This window comes from Meles meles, chromosome 8, assembly GCF_922984935.1.
Source record: "Meles meles chromosome 8, mMelMel3.1 paternal haplotype, whole genome shotgun sequence".
NCBI classification, from domain to species: Eukaryota; Metazoa; Chordata; class Mammalia; order Carnivora; family Mustelidae; genus Meles; species Meles meles.
The window spans coordinates 32,957,218-32,982,326 of NC_060073.1; the positions used below are offsets into that span (position 1 = coordinate 32,957,218).

Consider the following 25,109-nt stretch of genomic DNA (forward strand, 5'->3'; position numbering starts at 1 on the left):
ATTGGTATAAGAGAAAAGGAGAGAAGAAGAGGAGATGAATTTTTTAAGGAATTTGCTATAAAATAATACAAAGAAATGTGGGGTATAGAGAAAGTTCTTTTTTTTTTTCTTTTTTAAAAAGATGTCTGTCAGATATTATGCAGGTGGAATGACTTAGAGGACAGGAAGATGGTGCAGGGAAGGGCATGAAAAAAGTCCTAGATGGAAGAAGATAAGCATCTAGGCCATAAGCAGAAGTTTTGGCCTTAGACTGGAGTACAGACTGCTCCACTGTAACAGAAAGACAGGCAAGGTGTAGGGGGCTAGAGGGAGAGAGAGTGGAAGATTTGCTGATGGGAGGAAAAGGAAGGTCTCTTTTGAACACTTGTATTTTCTCAGTGAAATAAAATCTCCAGCAGCACTGAGCAATGGATGGCAGGGTGGAGGCTTAATGAGAAGAAAATGGTGTGTTTTTCAGAGGCCTGGAATCATTGGGCTGGAGGAAGGCAGTGGGATGGCCCAGAAGTCCTAAGGGCCCACTTGAGGCTTAGGGTTGTACATTTAAAAATAGTGATTGTCAGCAGTATCGTATCTGATGTTCCCTTTGTATAACAAATACTTTGCAATGATCCTTTACTATACTAAAATAAAAATTCATAGTTAAGATAAACCACACACCAATATGATTTCTAAAGAAATGCCTGTCTAGTGATGATAATAGTAGTAAAAGAAAAATAATTTTAAAATAAAAGTAATATACATTTCAGTATAAGTTTTCAGTACAGCTATACTGGATACATAATTAAGTTTGCAGGTTTGTATTCCTATGTGTAATATCAGCTGAATGTGTGAACTACAAATGACAAATTATACAGTTATGTTATACCCGTGACTTAAAAACCATGAATGGCAGTGTCATTAGTGATAAGATTTTTCCAAAAGAGTAAATGACACATGAAGCATTGAACAAATTTTCCTTCTTTGAGATATTGGAGGGTGTTGCACTCTTAGAAAATTTGGCGTATATTATACTCATGCAAAAATATTTTGTTTATTATAAAAGGTAGTTTGGTTTTTGACTCAGATAAATAGGTATTCACCTAACATGAATCTTTGGAGGGAAATTTGAAAGTCTGTGGTATACAGAACAAACTTTCTTTGTGTAGGACTTCCCCAAACTTTGAAGGGCATTTGGTATTCTTCATTCCCTGCCAGCTGAAATGAAAGTAATGTCCTTCAATCATTGTGAGAACCCCAAACTCCTCAAATTCTCAAAACACTCTGTAATATATTCACACTGCCACCCACTCTCCTTGATCTCCATTGATTTATTATGATTCCATGAATAGTTTTTTATGTGTTTTCTCTAGCCACTGTTCCATGTTAAGGTATAGACCTACAGGAGGTGAAGAATTGGACCAGGGCTGGTTTCTCTCTCTCTCTCTCTCTTTTTTTTAATTGACTACAAAGAAGGAAGGGTAGGGCAATGAGTCAGGAAAGGAAGGTGGCTGTATTGCTCGACCATGAATCCTAGCTAAGTGTAGAGGGGAAGAGTAGACCTGGCAGGGAGGTATGGAGTGTGACAAGGTGATAGGAACAATGGTTTGGAACACCTGGTAGAGTGAAGAATTGTTATAGTGGGCTACTTAAATGTGTGAACTAGAGAAAAAGGAGATGATGGTGAGAAAGTGGGCTTCTTGCAATTGATATTTTAGAAGTGGTACAGTTATTTGTAATGACCAGTTTGAGTCTGTGTCCATGAGAAGGGTAGCTGATATGAAATGGAATTAAGATCATTAGAGGCACTGAGAGACCAGGGGGGATTGTCTACTTAGATTTTTAAAAGACATTGAATGATTACAGGAGCAGAGGGGGAGAGACAAAAACAAGCCAGGATGGTAAAATCTTCAATAAACAAGAGGGAAGGATGCAGAAGAACTGGTATAAATGCAATAAGAAAGGATAGTAGGTGCTCTGGGCTACTAATATGTGCTTCGAAGCAAAGACCTTTGGAGAAGAATAAAGGAACAATAGTCTGGAAGTGGTTATGAGGAGCAAGAAAGAGAGCTTCCACACACACCTTCAGGGCCTGGAGAACTTGAGATGTGGATAAAAAAATTACAACTAGAGAGGTTTGCAATAAAAGCAGATCCTTAAGGGATTGCCAGGTACAGGAAAATAAAAATTGATGTGAATTCCCATCATTTTCACCAGCAACAACAGGAGCTTACCATCTTCTGAGATTTATTCACTTTCCCATAGTTCAAATATGTTGTCTGAAAGAACGAGCTTTCCATTTCTTCTTAGACTTCGTTTCAAGTGTTGGGTATTTGATGTATGTAGCTAACACTCTGGGAGGCACTGGGGAAATAAAACATGATTTCACTGAGAAGAAGAGAAATGTAACACAGGGGCTATATGCCATGGCTTGTAAGAGACTTCAACTTGATTCCACCTGGTTCCATGTTGGTAAGGAAGAGGTCTTCCCGCCACCCCACCCCTTGCTGCTGAGGCCCCAAGAATTTCCATCAAGCTTATGGGAGATTGAGTATTGCAAATGGTTCTGACCGGGGCTGGACTATTTCAGAAAACTTTCAGGCTCAGATGACCGTCACGTATGCTCGAAAAGTATAAGTGATGGGTTGTTTCTTGTATTCTCACTCATTAATCAGTGATTTATTATATTAATAAATGACCATAATTTCCTGTCTAGGCTCAGTATGACTTACTATATATAGTGATTATTCTCTTCCCATAATGTTAAATTTTATTGGCTAATAGTGATTTAGGAGTTTTACATCTTTAATTTTTTTTTATTTCTTTTCAGCATAACAGAATTCATTGTTTGTGCACCATACCCAGTGCTCCATGAAATACGTGCCCTTCATAATACCTACCATCTGGCTCCCCCAACCTCCCACCCCCCGCCCCTTCAAAACCCTCAGATTGTTTACTGTATTATTTCTTAAATTATCAGTGATAGACTTTATTATGAAGCTTCTCTCTCCTTCATGGAATAAATTAATTAGTTTTCTATATATTTATGTGAAGTTATTGTGAAGTTATGTGAGCAAGGGCATGTTCTTTATTTTCTGTTTCAAATCTATGAGGTTTAAAAAAATTATTTATTTCATTAGAATTTTTGCATTTATTAACTTACACATGCATAATATACTCTTTCAATCTTTTCTATGTCAAATAGTTAGCTCAATTTTCCATTTGGTTTGTATTATATTATTCTAGATTTATTTGCAAGAGATTTGCTATTTTATTTTTATTTCAAAAACATTTCTTCAAACCAGTCTACTGATGTTCTATTTTCTAATTTATTTATTTCTATTTGAATATTATTTCCTTTCATCTATTTTCCATGGAACAATTTTATATATATTTTAAAATAATTGATTTGAATGTTTATTAGTTCTTCTCAATTTGGCTTTTAATAAAAAAAAGCGCTTAACATTATGAATTTACCTTTGAATGTAATTCTAGATTATACATTTTCACTGCTTTCTAAATAGCTATTGATCATATTTTTTTTTTCTTCACATGACATAATAGTATTTGGGGAGAGAGAATGTGTTTTGTTTGTTTTAAGGATTTCATTCATTTATTTGAGAGAGAGAGCACGCACGCATGAGAGAGAGCACTAGGACTTGGGGAGAGGGAAAAGCAGGCTCCCCACTGAGCAGGGAGCCTGATGGGAGTTTGATTCCAGGACCCTGGCATCATGGCCTGAGCCTAATGCAGACACTTAAACAAAAGCAGATGCTTAATTGACTGAGCCACCCAGGTGCCCCAAGAATGTGTTTTTTTAATTATGTTATTGGAGTTATAAATTTAAACTTCTATTAAATCTAGTTTTATTCTATTATTTTCCCCAAAATGTGACGTTTTAATTTTCATTTTAAAACTGTATTTAAGTTTACATTGTTAGTATGTGACAAATACTACAAATGTTCAAAGAATTGTTGACAAATATATTTTTTGTTAGTAGGCTACAATGTATATAAATAAATAGTACTAATATTTAGTAGTTATACCAGTCAGATATTTCATATCCTTATTTGTTGCCCTAGAAAAATTTACTGGGCGGTTTATCTCTGTTGGTCTTGTAATGATGTCTCTTGCAATAATTGTGTTTATGTCTGTTTCTCTATGAATGTCTAAAAAGTTTTGTTTGCTTTTTTTCTGTTAGTATTGTTATTTATGTCATTTTTATTATAAAATGGTTATTTACTGACTTTTGCTTCAAGTTCCACTGTTAGTTATGACACTACCAATTTTTCCTGATTTTTAAAAATATTTTGAAGTGATATTTAATCTTACTAAATTCCTTTTTGTCCCTTATTTTATTTTAGGTGGGCCATAAAACATGAAGGGACTAATAAGCCAGGCCAGTGGAAACATTCCAGAGTTGAAAATCCGCTCTGGAACAAGCTTACCTACATGTGGCCAGTTCTTCCCAGTGGACAACTTAATGAGGTTGTATCTTTGGTATAAGAGGTTGTTGTTGAGATTTCCTTTTAGCCCCAGTATGTGCTCAATTTTTTTTGAAAATTTCCATGAATCTTTTAAATTATATTTGTTAGGTGCAAGAGATCAATTAATTCTGCTTTTGTACCAATTCATTAGAAAGATTAAGTCTTTCATTATGAAAATGAACTTATTTCTTCTTGTAGTCTGTCAAATTCATTAGAAAGATGTATTTAAGTCTTTCATTATGAAAATGAACTTATTTCTTCTTGTAGTCTGTCAAATTTTACTTTATATATTTTGAAATTTAGTTCTTAGACACATACATATTTAGAAATATTATTTCTCCCTGGTGAATTTTATCATTATGTAGAGACTTTTCTATCTCTAGGGAAAAAATCTCAGTTATGCAATATTAATAGAAATAGGCCAGCTAATTATTATTATTATTTGCTTAATATATCTTCTTTCCATCCTTTTATTTCTATATTTTTATATCTTTCTGTTAGAAGGGTCTCTAATAATCAGCAAATGGTTAATATAAAAACCACTATCTGACAAAATTTATCTCCAAACTAAAGAATTTGGTCTTGTCTATTTATTGCCATAACAGATATATTTAGATTATTATTTGCTTTCTATTTGTCCTGCCTTTCCTGTGTTTCTTTTTTCCTCATTCTTATGTTCTTTTAGATTGATTTTTTTTCTCCTTGTTTAAAACTCTACTAGTTTGGAAATTGTTATACTCCATTTCCATTTTTTTTGTTATTACTTCTTTTCTACTCTTTTTTTGTTATTACTCTGAATGTTCCAGCTTGCATATATAAATGATCAAAATCTAAAGTTAACAAATGTATTTACTCTTGTCCCAAATAATCAAGAACATTAGAAAACCTTAACTTCAATCACATGATTTGTAACAAGTGCTATTATTGTCATGAATTTTATCTTTTTGTATTTATTTACTTATTTATTTTTATTATCATGTTCAATAAGTCAGCATATAATACATCATCAGTTTTTGATGTAGTTTTCAACAATTCATTAGTTGCCTGTAACACCCAGTGCTTACCACCACACGTGCCCTTCTTAATACCCATCACTCAGCTACCCCATGCCCTCATCCTCTCCATTCTGTAACCCTCAATTTGGTTCCTGGAGTCCAGAGTCTCTCATGGTCTGTCTCCCTCTCTGATTTCTTCCCTTCAATTTTCCCTCCCTTTCCCTATGGTCCTTCATGCTATTCCTTATGTTCCACATATGATTGAAAACATATGATAACTATCTTTCTCTGCTTGACTTATTTCACTTAGAATAATCCCCTCCAGTTCCATCCATGTTGATACAAATGGTGGGTATTCATCCTTTCTGATGGCTGAGTAATATTGCTTTGTATATATGTGCTACATCTTCTTTATCCACTCATCTGTTGAAAGGCATCTTGGCACAAAACAAACACATAAATCAGTGGAACAGAATAGAGTCCCCAGAAATGGACCCTCAACTGTTCAGTCAACTAATCTTCGACAAATCAGGAAAGAATGTCCAGTGGGAAAAGGACAGTCTCTTCAATAAATGGTGATAGGAAAATTGGACAGCAACATGCAGAAAAATAAAATTGGACCATTCTCTTACACCATACACAAAAATAAACTCAGAATGGATGAAGGACCTAAATGTGGGACAGGAATCTATCAAAATCCTAGAGGAGAACATAGGCAATAACCTCTTTGACACTGGCCACAGTGACCTCTTTCAAGACATGTCTCTAAAGGCAAAGGAAACAAAAGCAAAAATAAACTTTCAGGACTTCATCGAGATAAAAAGCTTTTGCACAGGAAAGGAAACAGTCAACAAAGCTAAGAGGCAACCAAGGGAATGGGAGAAGATATTTACAAATGACATTACAGATAAAGGGCTGACATCCAAGATCTATAAAGAACCTCTCAAACTCAACACCCAAAAAAAGAAACAATCCAGTCAATAGATGGGCAGAAGACATGAACAGACACTTCTCCGAAGAAGACCTACAAATGGCTAACAGACACATGAAAAAATGTTCAACGTCACTAACCACCAGGGAAATACAAATCAAAACCACAATGAGATACCACCTTAGACCAGTTAGAATGGCAAAAATTAACAAGACAGGAAACAACAAGTGTTGGTGAGGATGTGGAGAAAGGGCAACCATCTTACACTGTTGGTGGGAATGCAAGCTGGTACAGCCATTCTGGAAAACAGCATGGAGTTTCCTCAAGATTTTAAGAATTTTATCGTCTTAAAAGCTTCCACAAAATATTAAATTGTTATGGGTAGCAAATATTTATTTAGATTTGGCCCCATTTTTCCTCTTTCTTATTATAATTCCTTTTTTTAAAAAAAAGATTTTTATTTATTTGACACAGAGAGAGAGCCAGAGAGAACAAGCAGGGGGAATAGCAGAGGAAGGGGAAGCAGGCTCCCCACTGAGCAGAGAGCCCGATGCAGGACTTGATCCCAGGACTCTGGGATCATGACCTGAGCCAAAGACAGATGCTTAATGGACTGAGCCAGATGCTTAATGGACTGAGCCACTCAGGCACCCCTTCTTGTTTCTCATTTCTTCCACCTGTGATTACTTTCTTTCAACCTCATATACCTTTCTTTTAGTTATTTGTAGCAAACTTTTTCAGTTTTTACTTACATGAAAATGTCTTTTTCCCCTCCTTTACATAAGGTATTTTCACGTAGAAAATGGAAGATGTCATCACTGACTTCTAACATCCATTATTGCTATCCAGTAGTCATCTATCATTCTAATTGTTATTCCTTTGAAGGGTAATCTCTCTTTTCTCTGATTGCTTTTAGTATCTTTCCTTTCCTTTGGTATTTTTCAGTTTCACCACAAAATGTCTGAGAGAGGATTTCTTTTTATTGTTCCTGCTTGGGGTTCCTGACTCTGTGGATTGTTATCATGCATCATTTCTAGAAATGTATCACCCATTTTCAAATATTCTCTCTCTTATATCCTCTCATTCCATTTTTTACAGAAAACCCTAATTATGTGTAAGCTAAAGCTTCTTATTTTGACCTCCATATCTCTTAACCTCTCTTTCATATTTTTCATGTCTTTGTCTGTTTATGGTACATTTTTGCATCATGCTTTCAGGCATATTTATTTCAGATAATTAATTTTCTCTTCATCTTTATCTCATGTGTTTTAAACAAGTGAACGTCAGGTGCGCCTTGGTGGCTCGGTGGGTTAAAGCCTCTGCCTTCAGCTCAGGTCATGATCCCAGGGTCTTAGGATCCAGCCCTGCAGCGGGCTCTCTGCTCAGCGGGGAGCCTGCTTCCTCTTCTCTCTCTGCATGACTCACCACCTACTTGTGATCACTCTCTCTGTTAAATAAATAAATAAATATCTTTAAAAAAACAAAAAACAAAAAAACTAGTGAGGGTCAGTCTGTATTATGACTCTCAATGAAGATTATTTTTCTCTTCTATAAGAGAAAATGTTTGAGAAAATCTAGTTTACTCGCAGCCACCTGGAGGGTATTATTTCTGGCTTGCCTTTTCCATGAAATTTAGCCTGTGACTCTTATTTTATGAGGAGAGTTTTCTGTTAGATCTCCCACCTTGGCTAGGTCCAGGAATTTGCCTCCTGTGTCCTTCCCCTGCAAGACTATGGAAACAGAAACTCAAGTTTATTGGGGTTTGTCAAATTTACTAAAAATAAAATCCAGTTTCAGGACTCTATTTACCTCTCTGGGTCCCTAGTATATTTTACTTTATTGCTCATAGTGATCCGAAGGGGCACGTGTACCCGAATGTTTATAGCAGCAATGTCTACAATAGCCAGACTATGGAAAGAACCTAGATGTCCATCAACAGATGAATGGATCAAGAAGATGTGGTATATATACACAATGGAATACTATGCAGCCATCAAAAGAAATGAAATCTTGCCATTTGCGACGACGTGGATGGAACTAGAGCGTATCATGCTTAGTGAAATAAGTCAATCGGAGAAAGACAACTATCATATGATCTCCCTGATATGAGGACATGGAGAAGCAACATGGGGGGGTAGGGGGATAGGAGAAGAATAAATGAAACAAGATGGGATTGGGAGGGAGACAAACCATAAATGACTCTTAATCTCACAAAACAAACTGGGGGTTGCTGGGGGGAGGTGGGATTGGGAGAGGGGGAGCGGGCTATGGACATTGGGGAGGGGAGGCGAACCATAAGAGACTATGGACTCTGAAAAACAACCTGAGGGTTTTGAAGGGTCAGGGGTGGGAGGTTGGGGGAACAGGTGGTGGGTAATGGGGAGGGCACGTTTTGCATGGAGCACTGGGTGTTGTGCAAAAAGAATGAATACTGTTACGCTGAAAAAATAAATAAAATGGAAAAAAAAATAAAAAAAAATATTTTACTTTATTGCTATGTCAATGATACACTCTAAAGATTTTTTTAAAAGATTTTCTCCTGATTTTTAGTTGTTTTGTCATGTTTTCTGGGTTCAATCAAGTTTTCTCTTTCCCCTTAAATCATAATTTCCTATGCCTCCTTGCTGATTAAATGACTCTTAGCACTTTAGTAAAGACAGATGGAGTCTGAAACCAAGAAGTCATTACTTAGGCCCCAAAGATGTTCTTATATTTAGACTTACATTTAGATGTTCTTTATATTTAGCAGTAAAGCTACAGTTTAGATAGCTGAGTTTCACTGAATGAGAAAAGAGTTCTTCAAAATACCAGAGACTGAGGGTTGGGCAGCCTGACCAGTGGCTAGGTGAATTATGTGTCTGAGACTTGGGTTTTTAACACTAGTGAGAACCAACATGGAGCCAAGGGTGGAAAAGTGGCACCGAGAGAACAATAGACCCAGAATAAGCCAAAAACAAACAAACAAACAAAGAACCCAAAACTGTGAATTGCACTAATTGTAGATTTTTCTCCAGAGGTTTGGGGAAAACAGAGTCTAAAACAGGGAGAGCAGGCAGGATAATTTATACCTTAACTGGTGGTGGTCAGATCCCAGCAGGTTGCCCAGTGGCCAAAGAGCACAAGGGGCACATACTTAGAGGCCTCGGAGGATCAAGGCCAAGTACTCATATATAGACCATGGACCCCTATTCCAAGGGTGTACAGTTTGTTGAATTTTCATCTACCAGAAACGACACTGGGAAGGGGAAGGGAGGAGGCATATCCCTTAAAACAAACAACAGTTCTGGTAAGAAATTTGAAACTTCAATTTCTTTATGTATACAAAAGGATACAGCTTAAAAAAACAAATTAAAAATGCTGTTTTGAATTGGAAGAAACTGGAACACCTCTTATTGGAATATCAAGTTTTCACCACCCAATGGAGTGGGAGGTGGAGAGGGATGCTTCACAAAGAAGTATTCTTTCTTATATAGGAAAAGAGAAAAAATTATAATTATTGCAAATTTCATTGCAGATATTGTGCTTATGTTTTCAAATCTCCATATATAAATAAAGTAATTTGGTTAATTAATTAAGTGATGTATGGTAATTATATTAGGAAACCTAATTTAACCTGGTTCCTTTAAAATTTACCATTAAAAAGGTACATTTTTGCTAATGGCCTGAGACCTAAATGGTCTTAGGAATAGAAATGGACTACTCCAAAGTTCTATTACTATTCAAACAGAATAATAGCTTTTTGGTGGAGGGATAAGACTATACCCCAACAAAACTCTGGTCCTCACTTTTAAACCAAGGGAAAGGACTAAGGCACTAAATTAGCTAAAGTAAGACAAATAGACCATGTATTTCAAAGTGACTCAGTCTGAGTACAGTCACTTCTTGCCATGTTTGAGGAAGAGAAGAAAATACTTACTAAGCAGGGAACTCAGATAGTTCTTACTCAGATACAATCTGTTTCATTTCAAGTCTGGATCCATTCTATCTGAAGGAACCATATTTTCTTCCAGTCCCGTTTCTACAGAACTGATTTTTTAAGCAAAAAGTTGATATTATCAGTATATAATGAAATGCAATTAAAGTTTTACTTGAAAGAACTTTCCAGGTAAATAAGCTGCAGTTAGGAAATGTGACCTTCATGTTGTGGGGATTCAGAACATAAGCATATGTATTAAATTTATTACAGATTTAATCTTCCAACCTTATGACTTAGCTAACCATTATTTATAATTCTCTGCATCCTTGCCAACATCTGTTGTTTCCTGTTTTGTTGATCTTAGCCATTCTGACAGGTGTGAGGTGGTATCTTCTTAGTAGTTTTGATTTGCATTTCCCTGATGATTAGTAGTGACGAACATCTCTTCATGTCTCTGTTGGCCATTTGTATGTCTTCTTTGGAGAAATGTCTGTTTATGTCTTCTGTTCACTTTCTGAATGGATTATTTGTTTTTTGAGGGGTGTTTTCTGGGTGTTTTAGAAGTTCTTTTTATATTTTGAATACTAACCCTTTATTAGTTATGTTTGCAAATATCTTCTCCTATTCCATGGGTTGCCTTTCAGTTTTGTTGATTGTTTCCTTTGCTGTGCAAAAGCTCTTTATTTTGATACAATCCCAATAATTTATTTTTGCTTTGTTTCTCTTACCTTAGGAGACATAGCTAGAAAAAGTTTGCTACAGCTGATGCCAGAGAAGTTACTGCCTGTTCTCTTCTAGGGTTTCTATGGTTTCAGGTCTCATAGGTCTTTAATCATTTTGAATTTATTTTTGTGTTTGGTGTAAGAAAGGGGTCCAGTTTCATTGTCTTGCATGTTGCTGTCCACTTTTTCCAACACCATTTGCTGGAGAGACTTTTTCCTATTGGACAATCTTTCCTGCTTTGTTGAAGATTAATTGACCATATAATTGTGGATTATTTCTCGGCTTTCTATTGAATTCAATTGATCTGTGTGTCTATTTTTGTGTCAGTACTATACCATTTTGATCACTATAGCTTTGTAATATAATTTGAAGTCCAGAATTGTGATACCTCAAGCTTTGCTTTTCTTTTTCAAGATTGCTTTAGGTATTTGGGATCTTTTGGGGTTCTATACAAATTTTAGGAACATTTGTCCTAGTTCTGTGAAAAATTCTGCCTGTATTTTGATAGGGAATACATTAAATGTGTAGATTGCTTCATGTAGTATAGAAATTTTAACAATGTTTGTTCTACCAATCCATGAGCATGGAATGTCTTTCCATTTCTTCGTGTCATCTTCAATTTCTTTCATCAGTGTTCTATAGTTTTCGGAGTACAGGTCTTTTACCTCTTTGGTTAGGTTTATTCCTAGATATCTTATTATTTTGGTGCAATTTTAATTGGGATTATTTTCTTAATTTCTTTTTCTCCTGCCTTATTATTAGTGTATAGAAATACAACAGATTTCTGTTAATGAATTTTGTATCCTGTGACTTTACTCAATTTGTTTATCAATTCTAGCAGATTTTTAAAAAGATTTTATGTATTTATTTATTTGAGAGAGACAGTAGCAAGAGAATACAAGCAGGGGAGAAGCAGACTTGGGGAGCTTGACATGGGGCTCAATCCCAGAACCTGGGATCATGACCTGAGCTGAAGGCAGATGCTTAACCAACTAAGCCACACAGGCATCCCATTTCTAGCAGTTTTTTTGGTGCAGTATTTTGGGTTTTCTATGTAGAGTATTATGTCATCCACAAACAGTGAAAGTTTTGCTTCTTCTGTATCAATTTCGGTGACTTTTATTTCTTTCTCTTGTCTAATTGCTATGGCTAGGACTTCCAGTTAATGTGACAGCAGTTTTTTAATGAGAAGGCTATTCTGCCCCATCTCTCCCATTTATCCAGCTCTAGTTTCATGATCATTTATATGTCTAAAACTCGTGCAAATGTTGATTTGCTCTGAAATGCTTAATATCTTTGTTGTAAAAGAGCTACAGATAAGTTATCAACTTACTTCTTAAGTTACGCAAATCCATTCTTTCACCATCCCTTACATTAAGTGAAATCTTGAATAATTGGAACATCTTAAATGAAACTATATAATGAGTTTGTCATAACGTATTTCTTTCCAGTAAGGGAGAGTGGTCAGATGTTTCTCCATTCATAATAATAGATACATGTCTCTATAAACACTTTATGGTCTGCCCTTTGCAACTTAAATTACATACAGGTAAATGGTCCTCCGTGAAGGCCAGGAATATGGAAAAACTTTATTAATTCAAAGTTTGCTTGTTTAGAAGTGTGATAAGTTAGCCTCATTGTATGCCATTGTTGTGAACATGTTTACTAAACAAAATATTATATTAAATATAAAGGAAAAAACACTAAACTTGCAAGGACTCTACTCATGAGATTTTTAAACATTTATGTATACTGTGTTCTCCTAATTAAATGCAATTAATGTTATTTACTCACTCATTTCACAAACAAATTAGGACATTATAATTGGATGCATCTCAGAATATTTAATTTCCACAACCTTCAGACTTTGTTTATAACTTATTTAAAGTGACTTTTTTGTACTATATGATTGATTTTTCAATATAATTGCAAAATTCTAAAAACTTTTTAAGAGAATATAACTTAGTAAATTTTTCATATTATACTAGCTTTTAAAAAATGGTCTCCTTTTTTATAAACGAATGGCCATTCATCTTCGTCTGTATTAGTCTAACAGGCCAGCATGTCTCCCCAGCTACCTGTAACTTTATCTTTGTCATGTCAGTTAGACACTGTTAGGACAGTAGAACCACCCCTGTAGTGATAGTCTGAGCTTTCTGCCTGCGTATTCTGACTTCTTCTTCCTCTGGGTATTGGTACCCATATCCCCTTTAGGAAACTTATTCCGTTTATAGTTCCTGTGGATTGTGGTGTCTTTGCTTGGGCTCCTCAGAAGACAGAACCTGAGGGAAATGGCTTATGTGCTACTCCCTTATTAGGATATGCAGTCTCAAGGATAAGCAGGAAAGGAAGGGGAGCCAATATAAGAATGTACTATCAAGTTGTCCTCCAAGAAGCCATTTAAACAGTGATCTTGTGGAGAAGAAAAAGGAAAGAATTTATCTGTCAGTTTCCATCTCTTTTAAGTCAAAGGTTTGCCCAAGTTTACACAACAAGACTGATGGGTCAAAAATTCAAATTCAGGAAGTCTGGCTCTACAGCCCAAGCTCTTAGCCTCTTCACGAGATGCTCTTCTGAATGTTAGTCAGTGACAAGAGTGAAGAAGAAAATAGAAGCAAAGAAAGGGTGTAGGGGATGTTGTAGGGAGCAGGTGAGGAAGGACAGGATTTGCAATTTTTGATTGACCTGGGAAGGCTTCATTGAGGTGATACTTGAGTAAAGATCTGTAGAGCAAGTAGCTCTTTAGGGCAAGAGCATGCCAAGAATTGCAAAAAAACCTGAAATGGTGTCTTTGAGGAACAATGAGGTAATTATGGCAGCAGCAGTGTGAGTGAGGGGGAGAGCAGTGGGAGATAAGATGAGAGAGAAAAGTTTGGGTACAGATTCTGCAGAACCTTGTACGACATTTTAAAACATTTGGCTCTTATTAAGATGAGAAGCCATTGGAGGTTTTGGAGTCAGGAGTGATGTGCTCTGACTTAAACAATAGTAAGGTCATTATGATAATGGAGTAGAAAGGGGCTGAGGTGGAAGTAGGAATAAGTAGTTGTCGAAGGGTTTTGCAATTTGTAGGTGAGAGAAACTAGTGGACCAGGGTGGTGGAGGTGATGAAGAGCAGATGGGTTATAGATATATTTTGAAAGTGGAAGCAGGTTTTGATGATTGATTATGTTAAAAATAAACAAACAAATAAATAGAAAAAGCCTTATATTGGGAAATCTAAATAGACATTTTAACTTATGAGACAAAGAAGAAATTATGATGAACATCTAAAAAGGAAATACTGTATTTATAATCAAAGCAAACTGTGTGAGATACTTAAATTACAAAAGAAAAGAGGCTAAAAATTAGTGTGTTAAGCTTCCAATTTGAAAGGTTAGGAAAATAATAGCAAAATAAACTCAAAGAATTAAAAAGAAGGAAATAGGAATTATAAGAACAGAAACTGATACAATATTTGATACATAGAAAACAATCAACAAAGTAAAAAACTCGTTTTGAAAACATTAATAAAATGGATATATCTGGCTACACTAAGAAAGAAATGGTAAAGGAAAATAATACTAAAAATAAAGGAAAGGTAAAGATACAGATACAGAGAGATTAAGAAGATAATAAGGATTAGTAACTTTGTGCTAATAAATATTATAATTTAGATAAATAGAATGGTCAAGTTCACACACTTAAGTAACTTAGGATGGAATCAAGAAGATTCATTATGGAATGAATCTTCTGTAATGAATCCCATAATTGTAGAAGAAACAGAATCAGTAGTTAAAATCTCCCCCACAAAGAGAACACCAATATCAAATAGTTTTATTGGCAAATTCTACCAAGCAAGTATTTCAGAATACAAAAAAAAGCAACAGTGTCTAACTCATTTCATGAGGCTGGTATAAACTTAATACTAAACCTTGACAAGGTGCATATAAGAAATAGCATGTTAATTTCATTTATGAACACACATGTAAAAATCCTAAAGAAAATAGTAACAAATTGAATTCAGCAATCTATAAAAAAAGATAATACATTGTGACCAATTTGGATTGGTCCAGGAATGCATATTAGTTTAACATCTCAAAAAAATCAATCAATGTCATTAACACATAACCAGTGAAAGGATAAATAATCATACGAGCACATCTCAATAAATGCAGAAAATAGAGCCTTACGTGATTCAGTGGACATTCAAGAAAAAAATCTTAACAAAATAGGATTGATAGGAAGCTCTGCAGAACATTTATATCCCACACAGACTGTTAGAAAACTAAGCAAGCTGAATTATAAATGTATATGAAATATCAAAGGGCTAATAAGAGCCATTTTCCAAAGAAGAATAACAAGCTGAGGTAGTTGCCCTATCAGATATCAAACTTTATTAGATATAAATGTATTATAATCAAGGCAGCATGGTACTGTGCAGGGTAGGGAAATCAACAATTGAAGAGAATAGAGTACATAGAAACATGTACACTTATATGGAATTGTGGTATTTTATAGAGTGGTCATTGCAGTGGGGAGTTAACTGCTTCCAGGACAATTGTTTTGCAGATAGAAAAAAATGAAACAATTGAGACCTTGGCTAACAACATCATCTCTGATCATCTGTTCCCTCATTTACACTTCTTCCATAAATATTTAGTTTTGTGACTGGCCATACCATCCACGCAGTTGCTCAAACTACAAACCTGGGAACAATCAATCCTTCCCTCTCTTTATCACCCAGATATCGTGTTCTGTTAATCCTTAAGTTTTGTACATAACTCTGCCCTGTCCTTTTATGCTTCCTTTACTGCCCTAACTCCTACGGAGGCTTCAGCTCCACTACACGGCATTTCTTTCTTTTTTTTTTTTTTTAATTTTTTATTTTTTTATTAACATGTAATGTATTATTAGTCCCCGGGGTATAGGTCTGTGAATCACCAGGTTTACACACTTCACAGCACTCACCATAGCACATACCTTCCCCAATGTCCATAACCCCACCACCCTCTCCCTACCTCCCTCCGCGCCCCCCCCCCCCCGGAACCCTCAGAACTCAAACTGTGATTTAACTCTAGCAAATGAAATGTGTGGCTTTCATGTCCATTCAATAACAAAAATATTATCTAGCATTTTTTGGATGCTCGTCCAATTAAATAGGCCAAACACCATTTATTCTAGGCACTTTCCTTTTTTTTTCTTTTTTTAATAGTTTTTTTCTTTTTTTTATAAACATATAATGTATTATTAGCCCCAGGGATACAGGTCTGTGAATCCCCAGGTTTACACACTTCACAGCACTCACCATAGCACATACCCTCCCCATTATCTATAACCCCCCACCCTTCTCCCTACTCCCCTCCCCGCCGGCAACCCTCAGTTTGTTTTGTGAGATTAAGAGTCTCTTATGGTTTGTCTTCCTCCCGATCCCATCTTGTTTCATTTATTCTTTTCCTACACCCCAAACACCCCCACGTTGCATCTCAACTTCCTCATATTAGGGAGATCATAAGATAATTGTTTTTCTCTAATTGACTTATTTCGCTAAGCATAATACCCTCTAGTTCCATCCATGTCGTCGCAAATGGCAAGATTTCATTTCTTATGATGGATGCATAGTATTCCATTGTATATATATACCACATCTTCATTATCCATTCATCTGTTGATGGACATCTAGGTTCTTTCGTAGTTTGGCTATTGTGGACATTGCTGCTATAAACATTCAGGTGCACGTGCTCCTTCAGATCACTACATTTGTATCTTTAGGCTAAATACCCAGTAGTGCGATTGCTGGGTTGTAGGGTAGCTCTATTTTCAACTTTTTGAGGAACCTCCATGCTGTTTTACAGAGTGGTTTCACTAACTTGCATTCCCACCAACAGTGTAGGAGGGTTCTTCTTTCTCCACATCCTCGCCAGCATCTGTCATTTCCTAACTTGTTAATTTTAGCCATTCTGACTAGTTTGAGGTGGTATATTATTGTGATTTTGATTTGTATTCCCTGATGCCGAGTGATGTGGAGCATTTTTTCATGTGTCTGTTGGCCATCTGGATGTCTTCTTTGCAGAAACGTCTGTTCATGTCCTCTGCCCATTTCTTGATTGGATTGTTTGTTCTTTGGGTGTTGAGTTTGATAGGTTCTTTATAGATTTTGGATACTAGTCTTTTTTTTTTAATATTTTATTTATTTGACAGAGAGAAATCACAACTAGGCAGAGAGAGAGAGGAGGAAGCAGGCTCCCTGTGGAGCAGAGAGCCTGATGTGGGGCTCAATCCCAGGACCCTGGGATCATGACCTGAGCCGAAGGCAGAGGCTTTAACCCACTGAGCCACCCAGGCGCCCCTGGATACTAGTCCTTTATCTGATATGTCGTTTGCAAATATCTTCTCCCATTCTGTGAGTTGTCTTTTGGTTTTGTTAACTGTTTCCTTTGCTGTACAAGAGCTTTTGATCTTGATAAAGTCCCAATAGTTCATTTTTGCCCTTGCTTCCCTTGCCTTTGGAGATGTTCCTAGGAAGAAGTTGCTGCAGCTGAGGTCAAAGAGGTTGCTGTCTGTGTTCTCCTCAAGGATTTTGATGGATTCCTTTCTCACATTGAGGTCCTTCATCTATTTTGAGTCTATTTTCATTACACGACATGCCTAAGGTTCTCCTCCTCTGTCGTCACGTCACACCCAGTACTCTGTTGCTATTGTGTTTATACTCTTGTAATTGCCAGTTTATTTCTCAGTAAATTTCTGAAGATCTGCTGGAAATTCCTTGTGGAAGAGTATTCTGTCTAGTTCAGTTTTATTTCCAGTGTCTACCACTGTGCCTGGAATATAGTAAACCATCAATCGATATTTAGAAAATGCATAAATAAATAAATGAAAGAAAGATACCCAGTAAGTGAGTTCTGCAACTAAAACATAGGAGATTGTTCTAAGTTCTTTTGTCATCTCATTTTGGTTTTTGGAGAGTTCCTCAAATGTATTCTTCTTTACCAAATAGATCTAGTTTAAGATGATACCACATCAGGCTGTGATAAAACCACTGTTCATACATTCTTCACATTGATTAGAGATACTTCACACACAAGCAAAAATATCCCAAGCTAATTCAGTTTTATCCTTTTAGAATGTTGATTCTCTGAGAGGAACTAAGTCTTCTATGCTGTGACACAACACAGGTTTTACACACATTTAAAAAACTACTAATCTTAAAATTGTTCCTTTTTAATTAAATGAGACATCAATTAGAATTGTCCGGAACATCTTAGATGATCCCCAATACATTTTCTGATGCATGAATGAAAAATTAAAGGTGTAAGTTCTGTGTTTAGTTTTTTTTTATATCTAGAAATGACTGTTCTTACTTATCATCATATTCTTGTCATTTCTTTCTGAAGGAGTTTGATTGGCCAATAGAAGGACTGCTTATTCCAAACAGTCCTCCCATGAAGAAATCTATCTGTAAGACCCCAGAGCTGTGTGTCCCGCTGAGGCTCAGAGTTCTGCGGAATGGAGAAAAGAATAAAAACAGAGCCTTTGTTATAATTGGTCCAGACATCTCACCTGGGCGGAAAATACAGTAAGAACAGTTTGCTCATACTTCTCATTTCTAATTTCTACAAATTTTTGTCTTCTTTATGGATGTGTTTCTGGGAGAATTCTGTGTTTATTTTTAAAAAGGGATCCCAAGATTGAGCCCCACATTGGGCTCTCTGCTCAGCGGGGAGCCTGCTTCCTCCTCTCTCTCTCTGCCTGCCTCTCTGCCTACTTGTAATCTCTGTCTGTCAAATAAATAAATAAAATCTTAAAAAAAAAATGGGGGATCCCAAGGTGCCTGGGTGGCTCCATTGGTTAAGCAACTCTTAATTTTGGTGGAAGTTATGATCTTAGGGATGTAGGGTCCTGGGATCAAGCACTGCCTCAGTATCCATGCTCAGTGGGGAATCTGCTTGAGATTCTTTCTCTCTCTTCCTTTCCCTTTGTCCCTCCCTCCACTCACTCTCTTTCTTAAATAAATAAATCAATCTTTAAAATAAATAAATATACAAATTAATTAATTAAAAAAAGGACTCCCATGTTGATATTTGGAGATAAAAATACAAACTGAGATTTAATTAAAACTTGTCCAGAACTTAATTTTAACTCTTCTGGTTGAAGCTAAGCACAGGAGAAAATAATGAGTTAGAAATGGGTAATTCTGATAAAAAAAAGTTCTGGGATCAATGTCTATTTTGAATTAGAATTTTTGCTTAAGTTTTATTAATGTGTTTCAAAATTATTATTTACATTCAGATCTTTGGGATATTTAACAAGTGAATATAGTCTCAAAATATAACTTCATGTTAATTTATATCTCTGCCTTGGAATAACATTTTAAAAGCTTATCATTCTAGAAAAACATCAATCTGCACTTTAGCTTATGTTATAAGATTGGAATAAAATCTTCCCATGCAGCCAGTATTTCTCCAACATTGAAAAAAAATCACTTGCTGTATTTTCATTACAATTTATGACAAAAGAAATCACAGACCAGTGCAAAGCTGTAATGTAAAGAATGAGTTAAATACATTGCTTCTCATATTATTAGCAGTGATGTTACCTCCTGACCTTTCTTTTGAGATGTTTAGAATATTTGAGGCTGCTGATAATCATTTAATATTACTTTCTTCACATTGATTAAATATACTTCATACATCGCTGAACAATGAGTAACATTCAGATCGGCTGTCCACTGAACTGCCTGTAAAGATGATAAAGTAAAATATTAATCTTCAAAGTAAAGTCAAGCCTGAAATTGAAATCTTTGACGCATACATTTCATAATTAGCTCATTCTGCTAGATGTAAAATGTGAGGGTAATGCCCTTAAAGTAGCATATGTGACTTTTTAACATCTAAAGTTAATAAATAATTTTTGTCTCTTCCTCCATTTATTTTTTCACACTATATCTTTCACGGGGGCTCAAAATTATATACATATTTTATCTTTTCCCATTAATGTTTTAAAATGTATAGTTCAGTCAGGTAACCCAAACATAATTTGAGAGATTTGTTAATTTGGACAACAGTTCCAGCAGAAAGTATGTGAAACCCTCTGATCATGGAATGGTTTGCCCTAATTAATCAAGTATTCACTTTGTTCACTACATGAATTAATTATTCCCCCCAAATTAAAGTACACTGGCATATACGTGACATTAAATTCTTCTAAATATACATTAATTTTTCTTGGTCATTTAAGAAAATTTTCTACAGAATCAATAGCATTGTTTGCCCCAGAGCTGTATGTAAATACTGGTTAACAGAAGGTTCAAATGGGAAGAGTTTTGGCTAACATTACAGGGCAGCTGCATTTCCCAGTTCCAGAGGACACTTTTCACATTGTGTTCTATACAAACAGCATCCCAGAGTTGTGCAGTGTAGAAGTCCTGCTGTGCTACTTTTCATATATCCAAGCTAAATATTTTCTCTTTCAGAAGAAATAAATGCTAATGACAGGAAGGGGTACATTACTTGTATTAACTTGAAACCTGTTTGTAAGAAGAAAGATAGCTGGACTATTTCGTGTCTTTACAAGCAAAATCAAGCTAGAATGATGAAGTACAGATCCATTTTAACCAAATCTTACCCTGGTGGCATGCTGTCCTTTAGTTACATAATGATTCATTCTAGACAGTTTTAAGGGAAATTTGTTGTTGCTGATTCCTCTATCTACAAAGCCAAAGGGAGATCAGACATCATTTGTTTGTGATTTAGCCGATCATTACTCTTAGTGAGTAACAAGATCTTATCAGTTAGTCTTGAACAGCGGCTGTCAAATTCAAATAAATTAAAACCATTGTGATTTCCAGGTGAATTTCATCTCTCAGAATAGCAAGTTAAACAAGGAGAATTTTATAAGTGACATTTTAAGGAATTGTAAGAGGAAAGCCTCAATATGTAGCTATGTGATAAAGTTTATATTTCACATAATTTTAATTAGTAAGTTATTACTAAGTTATGATCCCTGGACTCTCTTAAGCACCTAAATATAGCTTTTAAGGCCCTTTGTGAACTGTTCCTGCTTATTTTTCTAGTTCTATCTCTTATCAACACTCTCTCCAATTTCCACTCCTAAACCCCTGCCACTCATCAATACCTTCCATCTGCCTTAAAATAATAGAGGTTCTGAGAATGAGTTTGTACTTCATTTCTTCATGTTGACACTTCCTACTCACCCCTGAATCAGCTGTAGCTTCTGTGTTTCCCATTGCTCTGATCATGTGGGTTTTTCACCAGCATAACTCCTACCACTCTGTGTTGTGATTATCTGTTTATGTTTCTGCCCATGAGACAGAACAGGGGTGATGTGTTATTCATCCATATATGTGCTTTCTGCTATGGTCTGGTCATGGAAACAGACACAATCTGTGTCCTCGTTAATCAAGCACTAAGTCATTTTATTTACTACAAGATATAGGGACTACAATAGGCCCCAAATTAATGCTTATTGAATTTATTCATTTATTCACTTATATGTTTATTTATTTATGATTAACTATGCTTGATTACCACTTTTGAGTGAATAACTATATTTGACCACTTTTTTCATTCAATAAAATACAGAGATTCTAAAAAGATACCAGATAATTTTCTAACTTGAAAATTTGAGCAGATACATATTCCAATTAAGCATTTTTTCTATGATCATTATTTTTTTTTTAATTTTCTTATTAACATACAATGTATTATTAGCCCCAGGGGTACAGGTCTGTGAATCACCAAGTTTACACACTTCACAGCATTCACCAATGTCTATAACCCAACCACCCTCTCCCTACCCTCCTCCTCTGGCAACCCTCAACCTTGTGAGATTGGGTCTCTTATGATTTGTATGACTATTTTTTTTAAGATTTTATTTATTTATTTGACAGAGAGAGACAACAAGAGAGGGAACACAAGCAGGGGGAGTTGGAGAGGGAGAAGCAGGCTTCCCGCTGAGCAGGGAGCCTGATGTGGGGCTTGATCCCAGGACTCTGGGATCGTGACCTGAGGTCAAGGCGGATGCTTAATGACTAGCCACCCAAGAACCCCTCTATGACCATTATTAATCACTTTACTGTTTAAAAATTTTTAGGTTTGGATTAATAACCTAAATAACATGTGAATAAACATATGAATATGAACAATATATAAAAAAACACAGCCAGGGGCGCCTGGGGGCGCCTGGGTTAAAGCCCCTGCCTTTGGCTCAGGTCATGATCCCAGGTTTCTGGGATCGAGCCCCGCATCAGGTTCTCTGCTCAGCAGGGAGCCTGCTTCCTCCTCTCTCTCTGCCTGCCTCTCTGCCTACTTGTGATCTCTGTCTGTCAAATAAATAAATAAAATCTTAAAAATAAATAAAAAAACACAGCCAAAATGAATGTAATCTCTGCAATTTCTTTAAAACGGATAAATTCACACTTCAGAATTTCACCATTTTTCAAAGAGGATTAAAATACTGAAAATTCATTTTCTTATATAAATTGTTCATAGTATAAATGTTTATAAATGTAATAATTTAATTGCAATAGTTTTTGAAGTCCTTTTTAAAATTTTTATTTTTTAATATTTTATTTATTCATTTATTTTTAGAGAGAGAGAAGAGAGTGGGCAGAGGGGCAGAGGGAAAAGGAGAAAGAGAAAGAGAATCCCAAGCAGACTCTGCATTGATGTGGAGACTTACCAGGGTTCTCAGGACCCTGACATCACCACCTCAGCCAAAATCAAGAGTCAGACAGTTAACAGACTGAGCCACCCAGACACCCCTGAAATCCTCTTTTTTTTTTTTAAAGGAGACATTTTATTTTATGACAAATAACAATAAGTTAAAACCTCGTGATTCTTTCACATATTTAAAAATAAAAGCTAATTGATAACATATACTGACATATCAGTCAAATCTCGGACCATTTGTTTCAGAAATGTTGACGTTAAAAGGGAAAAGAACGTGAAAAACCACATTACTAAGTATTTTGAAACAGAAACAACCCAGACTGAATTTCACCAACTTTTGGAGAGGTAAATACTTAGTATCTTAAATGCAAAGATATTTTCCATTCTAGTGCCTGAATAATTATGTATAACACATAATACAAAATACATATGTATCTGCATAAGAAAAATATTGTTAATACAATGATTTTGGAGTTTTTAATCTGTGAACTATGTAAGCTGTGTGAATTTATGATACCAGTGCTAATTAATAAATTTTTGTTTCCCTAGCTTCTGAAATACCAACTCTGTAAATATAAATTATTCCCATTTAAAAAAAAATTCACAATTGTACAGCACTTTTTTTGGGTTTACATTTGTTTGAATTGAAATCAGTATTTATCTACTTTAAACCAATTTTTAAATGTCGTCAACCCACATCATATTTGTGAAATATGTTGTAATTTTCTTTTGATCAATATTTTCCTACCAAAACAAGAATTATTCCCATAGAATTTGATAACCATTTAAAGGTAGACCACCAGGTATAAATGTTTTGGCAAAATATGTCTTACTGAATACGAGGGGGCAATCTTACATAATATAAGGAAATTATGCTAATTTTAATTTAATAATTCACTCCAGACAGTTTTGATGATCTTTTTTTGGTGGTGGTTCTTCCACCTCCAAAGCCAAAAGAAGATCTAGTAGTACAATAAGCACTATTTTTCAATAATAAATATGGAACTTTTAGTTGATATTTTAAGTTGCAGGCAGCATGCAGTATTGGAAAATACCATTGTATTAACGGTCAAGGGGATTGATTTTAAACCCAGGTTTGCCATTAACTAACTGGAAAACTTCAGCAAAGTGCTCCCCTTCTCTGAGTTCCATTTTCCTCTTTGTGAAACAGGATTGGATGAAGAGTCAAGAAGAAAGCACAAAAGAATTTGATTCTTTTCAATATCTGTTTCGTTCATATCGTGTGCATCAACTGGTGTCAGATATTCTACTGGAGATTGAAAGGGAGGGGGGCAAGACATCCCTTGCTCTTAGGAAACTCCTAAATTGTTGGGAAGACAGTGTGCTTAGTGAAACTGTCAGAAAGCCTCAGAAGGCAGTATTTAATTGTACAGAAGTGAAAATAATCAAGGGATCATTTGATAGATGACCAGGAAGGAGGAGGAACCTGGTGAGGGGCAGCTGTTAGGGAAGACCACATGGAGAAGAGAGAAAATGAGAGCGACCTAAAAAGACAAAGATACAATGCAAGAAGATAAAGAAAAGAGGAAAGCATGTATCCATAGCTTTGGTACATTTTGCCACCATTTTAAAATAACTGGAAGGCTGTACTGGGGCTCCTGAGATGGATCTTCTCGCTAATGATTGGGAGAAGGAAGTCCCCACTCTTACGAAGCTGTAGCGATCTGCAGACCTGGGAGACAGACTTGCTCCCTTCCACCCCTGCCCTTTTCTCCCAGAGAATCCTGGGTTGTATTGAAATACAGCACGCAAGGAACCAGCTCCACCTGCCACTCTGCCTCCTCTCTAGTCCTGACAGAGTACAGAGATAAGATTGGACTTTTCTGGACTCTCTATAAATCGGAGTGGTTGCCAGTCCTAACTCCTGGTGTGCAAGTCAGAGGACCTTATTCATAGGACTTTGCCTCCACGTGGTGGAGAAATCCTGGACCGTTTGCTCAGCACCTCAGCCTCAGTCTCCTTGCTATGTAGATCAGGTATCTCATTATTCCACGATGATGGCCTCTTGGGGGGACCCTCCAGTGCTGTGAAGGACTCAGATTTAGGTTTGAATTTCAGCTCTCCTCCGTACTAGTATGCAATCTTGGGCAAAGAAATTAACCTCCAGGCTCGGCTTCCTCATCAGTAAAATGGGCATCCGAAATGATGTGAGAGAGAGTCGGGGTGCCTCGGTGGCTCAGTGGGTTAAAGCCTCTGCCTTCGGCTTGGGTCATGATCCCAGGGTCCTGGGATTGAGCCCCGCATGGGATTCTCTCCTCAGCGGGGAGCCTGCTTCCCTTCCTCTCTCTCTGCCTACTTGTGATCTCTGTCTGTCAAATAAATAAATAAAATCTTAAAAAAAAGAAAAGAAAAGAAATGATATGAGAATTAAATGAGAGTAGCTATGAAATT

General features: G+C 36.0%; 1 protein-coding gene across 1 annotated transcript in view; it reads left to right on the forward strand.

Annotated features, from left to right (window-relative positions):
• Window positions 1-25,109, forward strand: part of DCDC1 (doublecortin domain containing 1) — a 423,366-nt gene that overhangs the window by 342,749 nt on the left and 55,508 nt on the right. Inside the window, exons 22-24 of the mRNA XM_046015856.1 lie at window positions 4,341-4,464; window positions 18,402-18,583; window positions 22,944-23,042. Coding sequence (XP_045871812.1) covers window positions 4,341-4,464; window positions 18,402-18,583; window positions 22,944-23,042 — 405 coding nt within the window. The remainder of the gene's footprint in view (window positions 1-4,340; window positions 4,465-18,401; window positions 18,584-22,943; window positions 23,043-25,109) is intronic.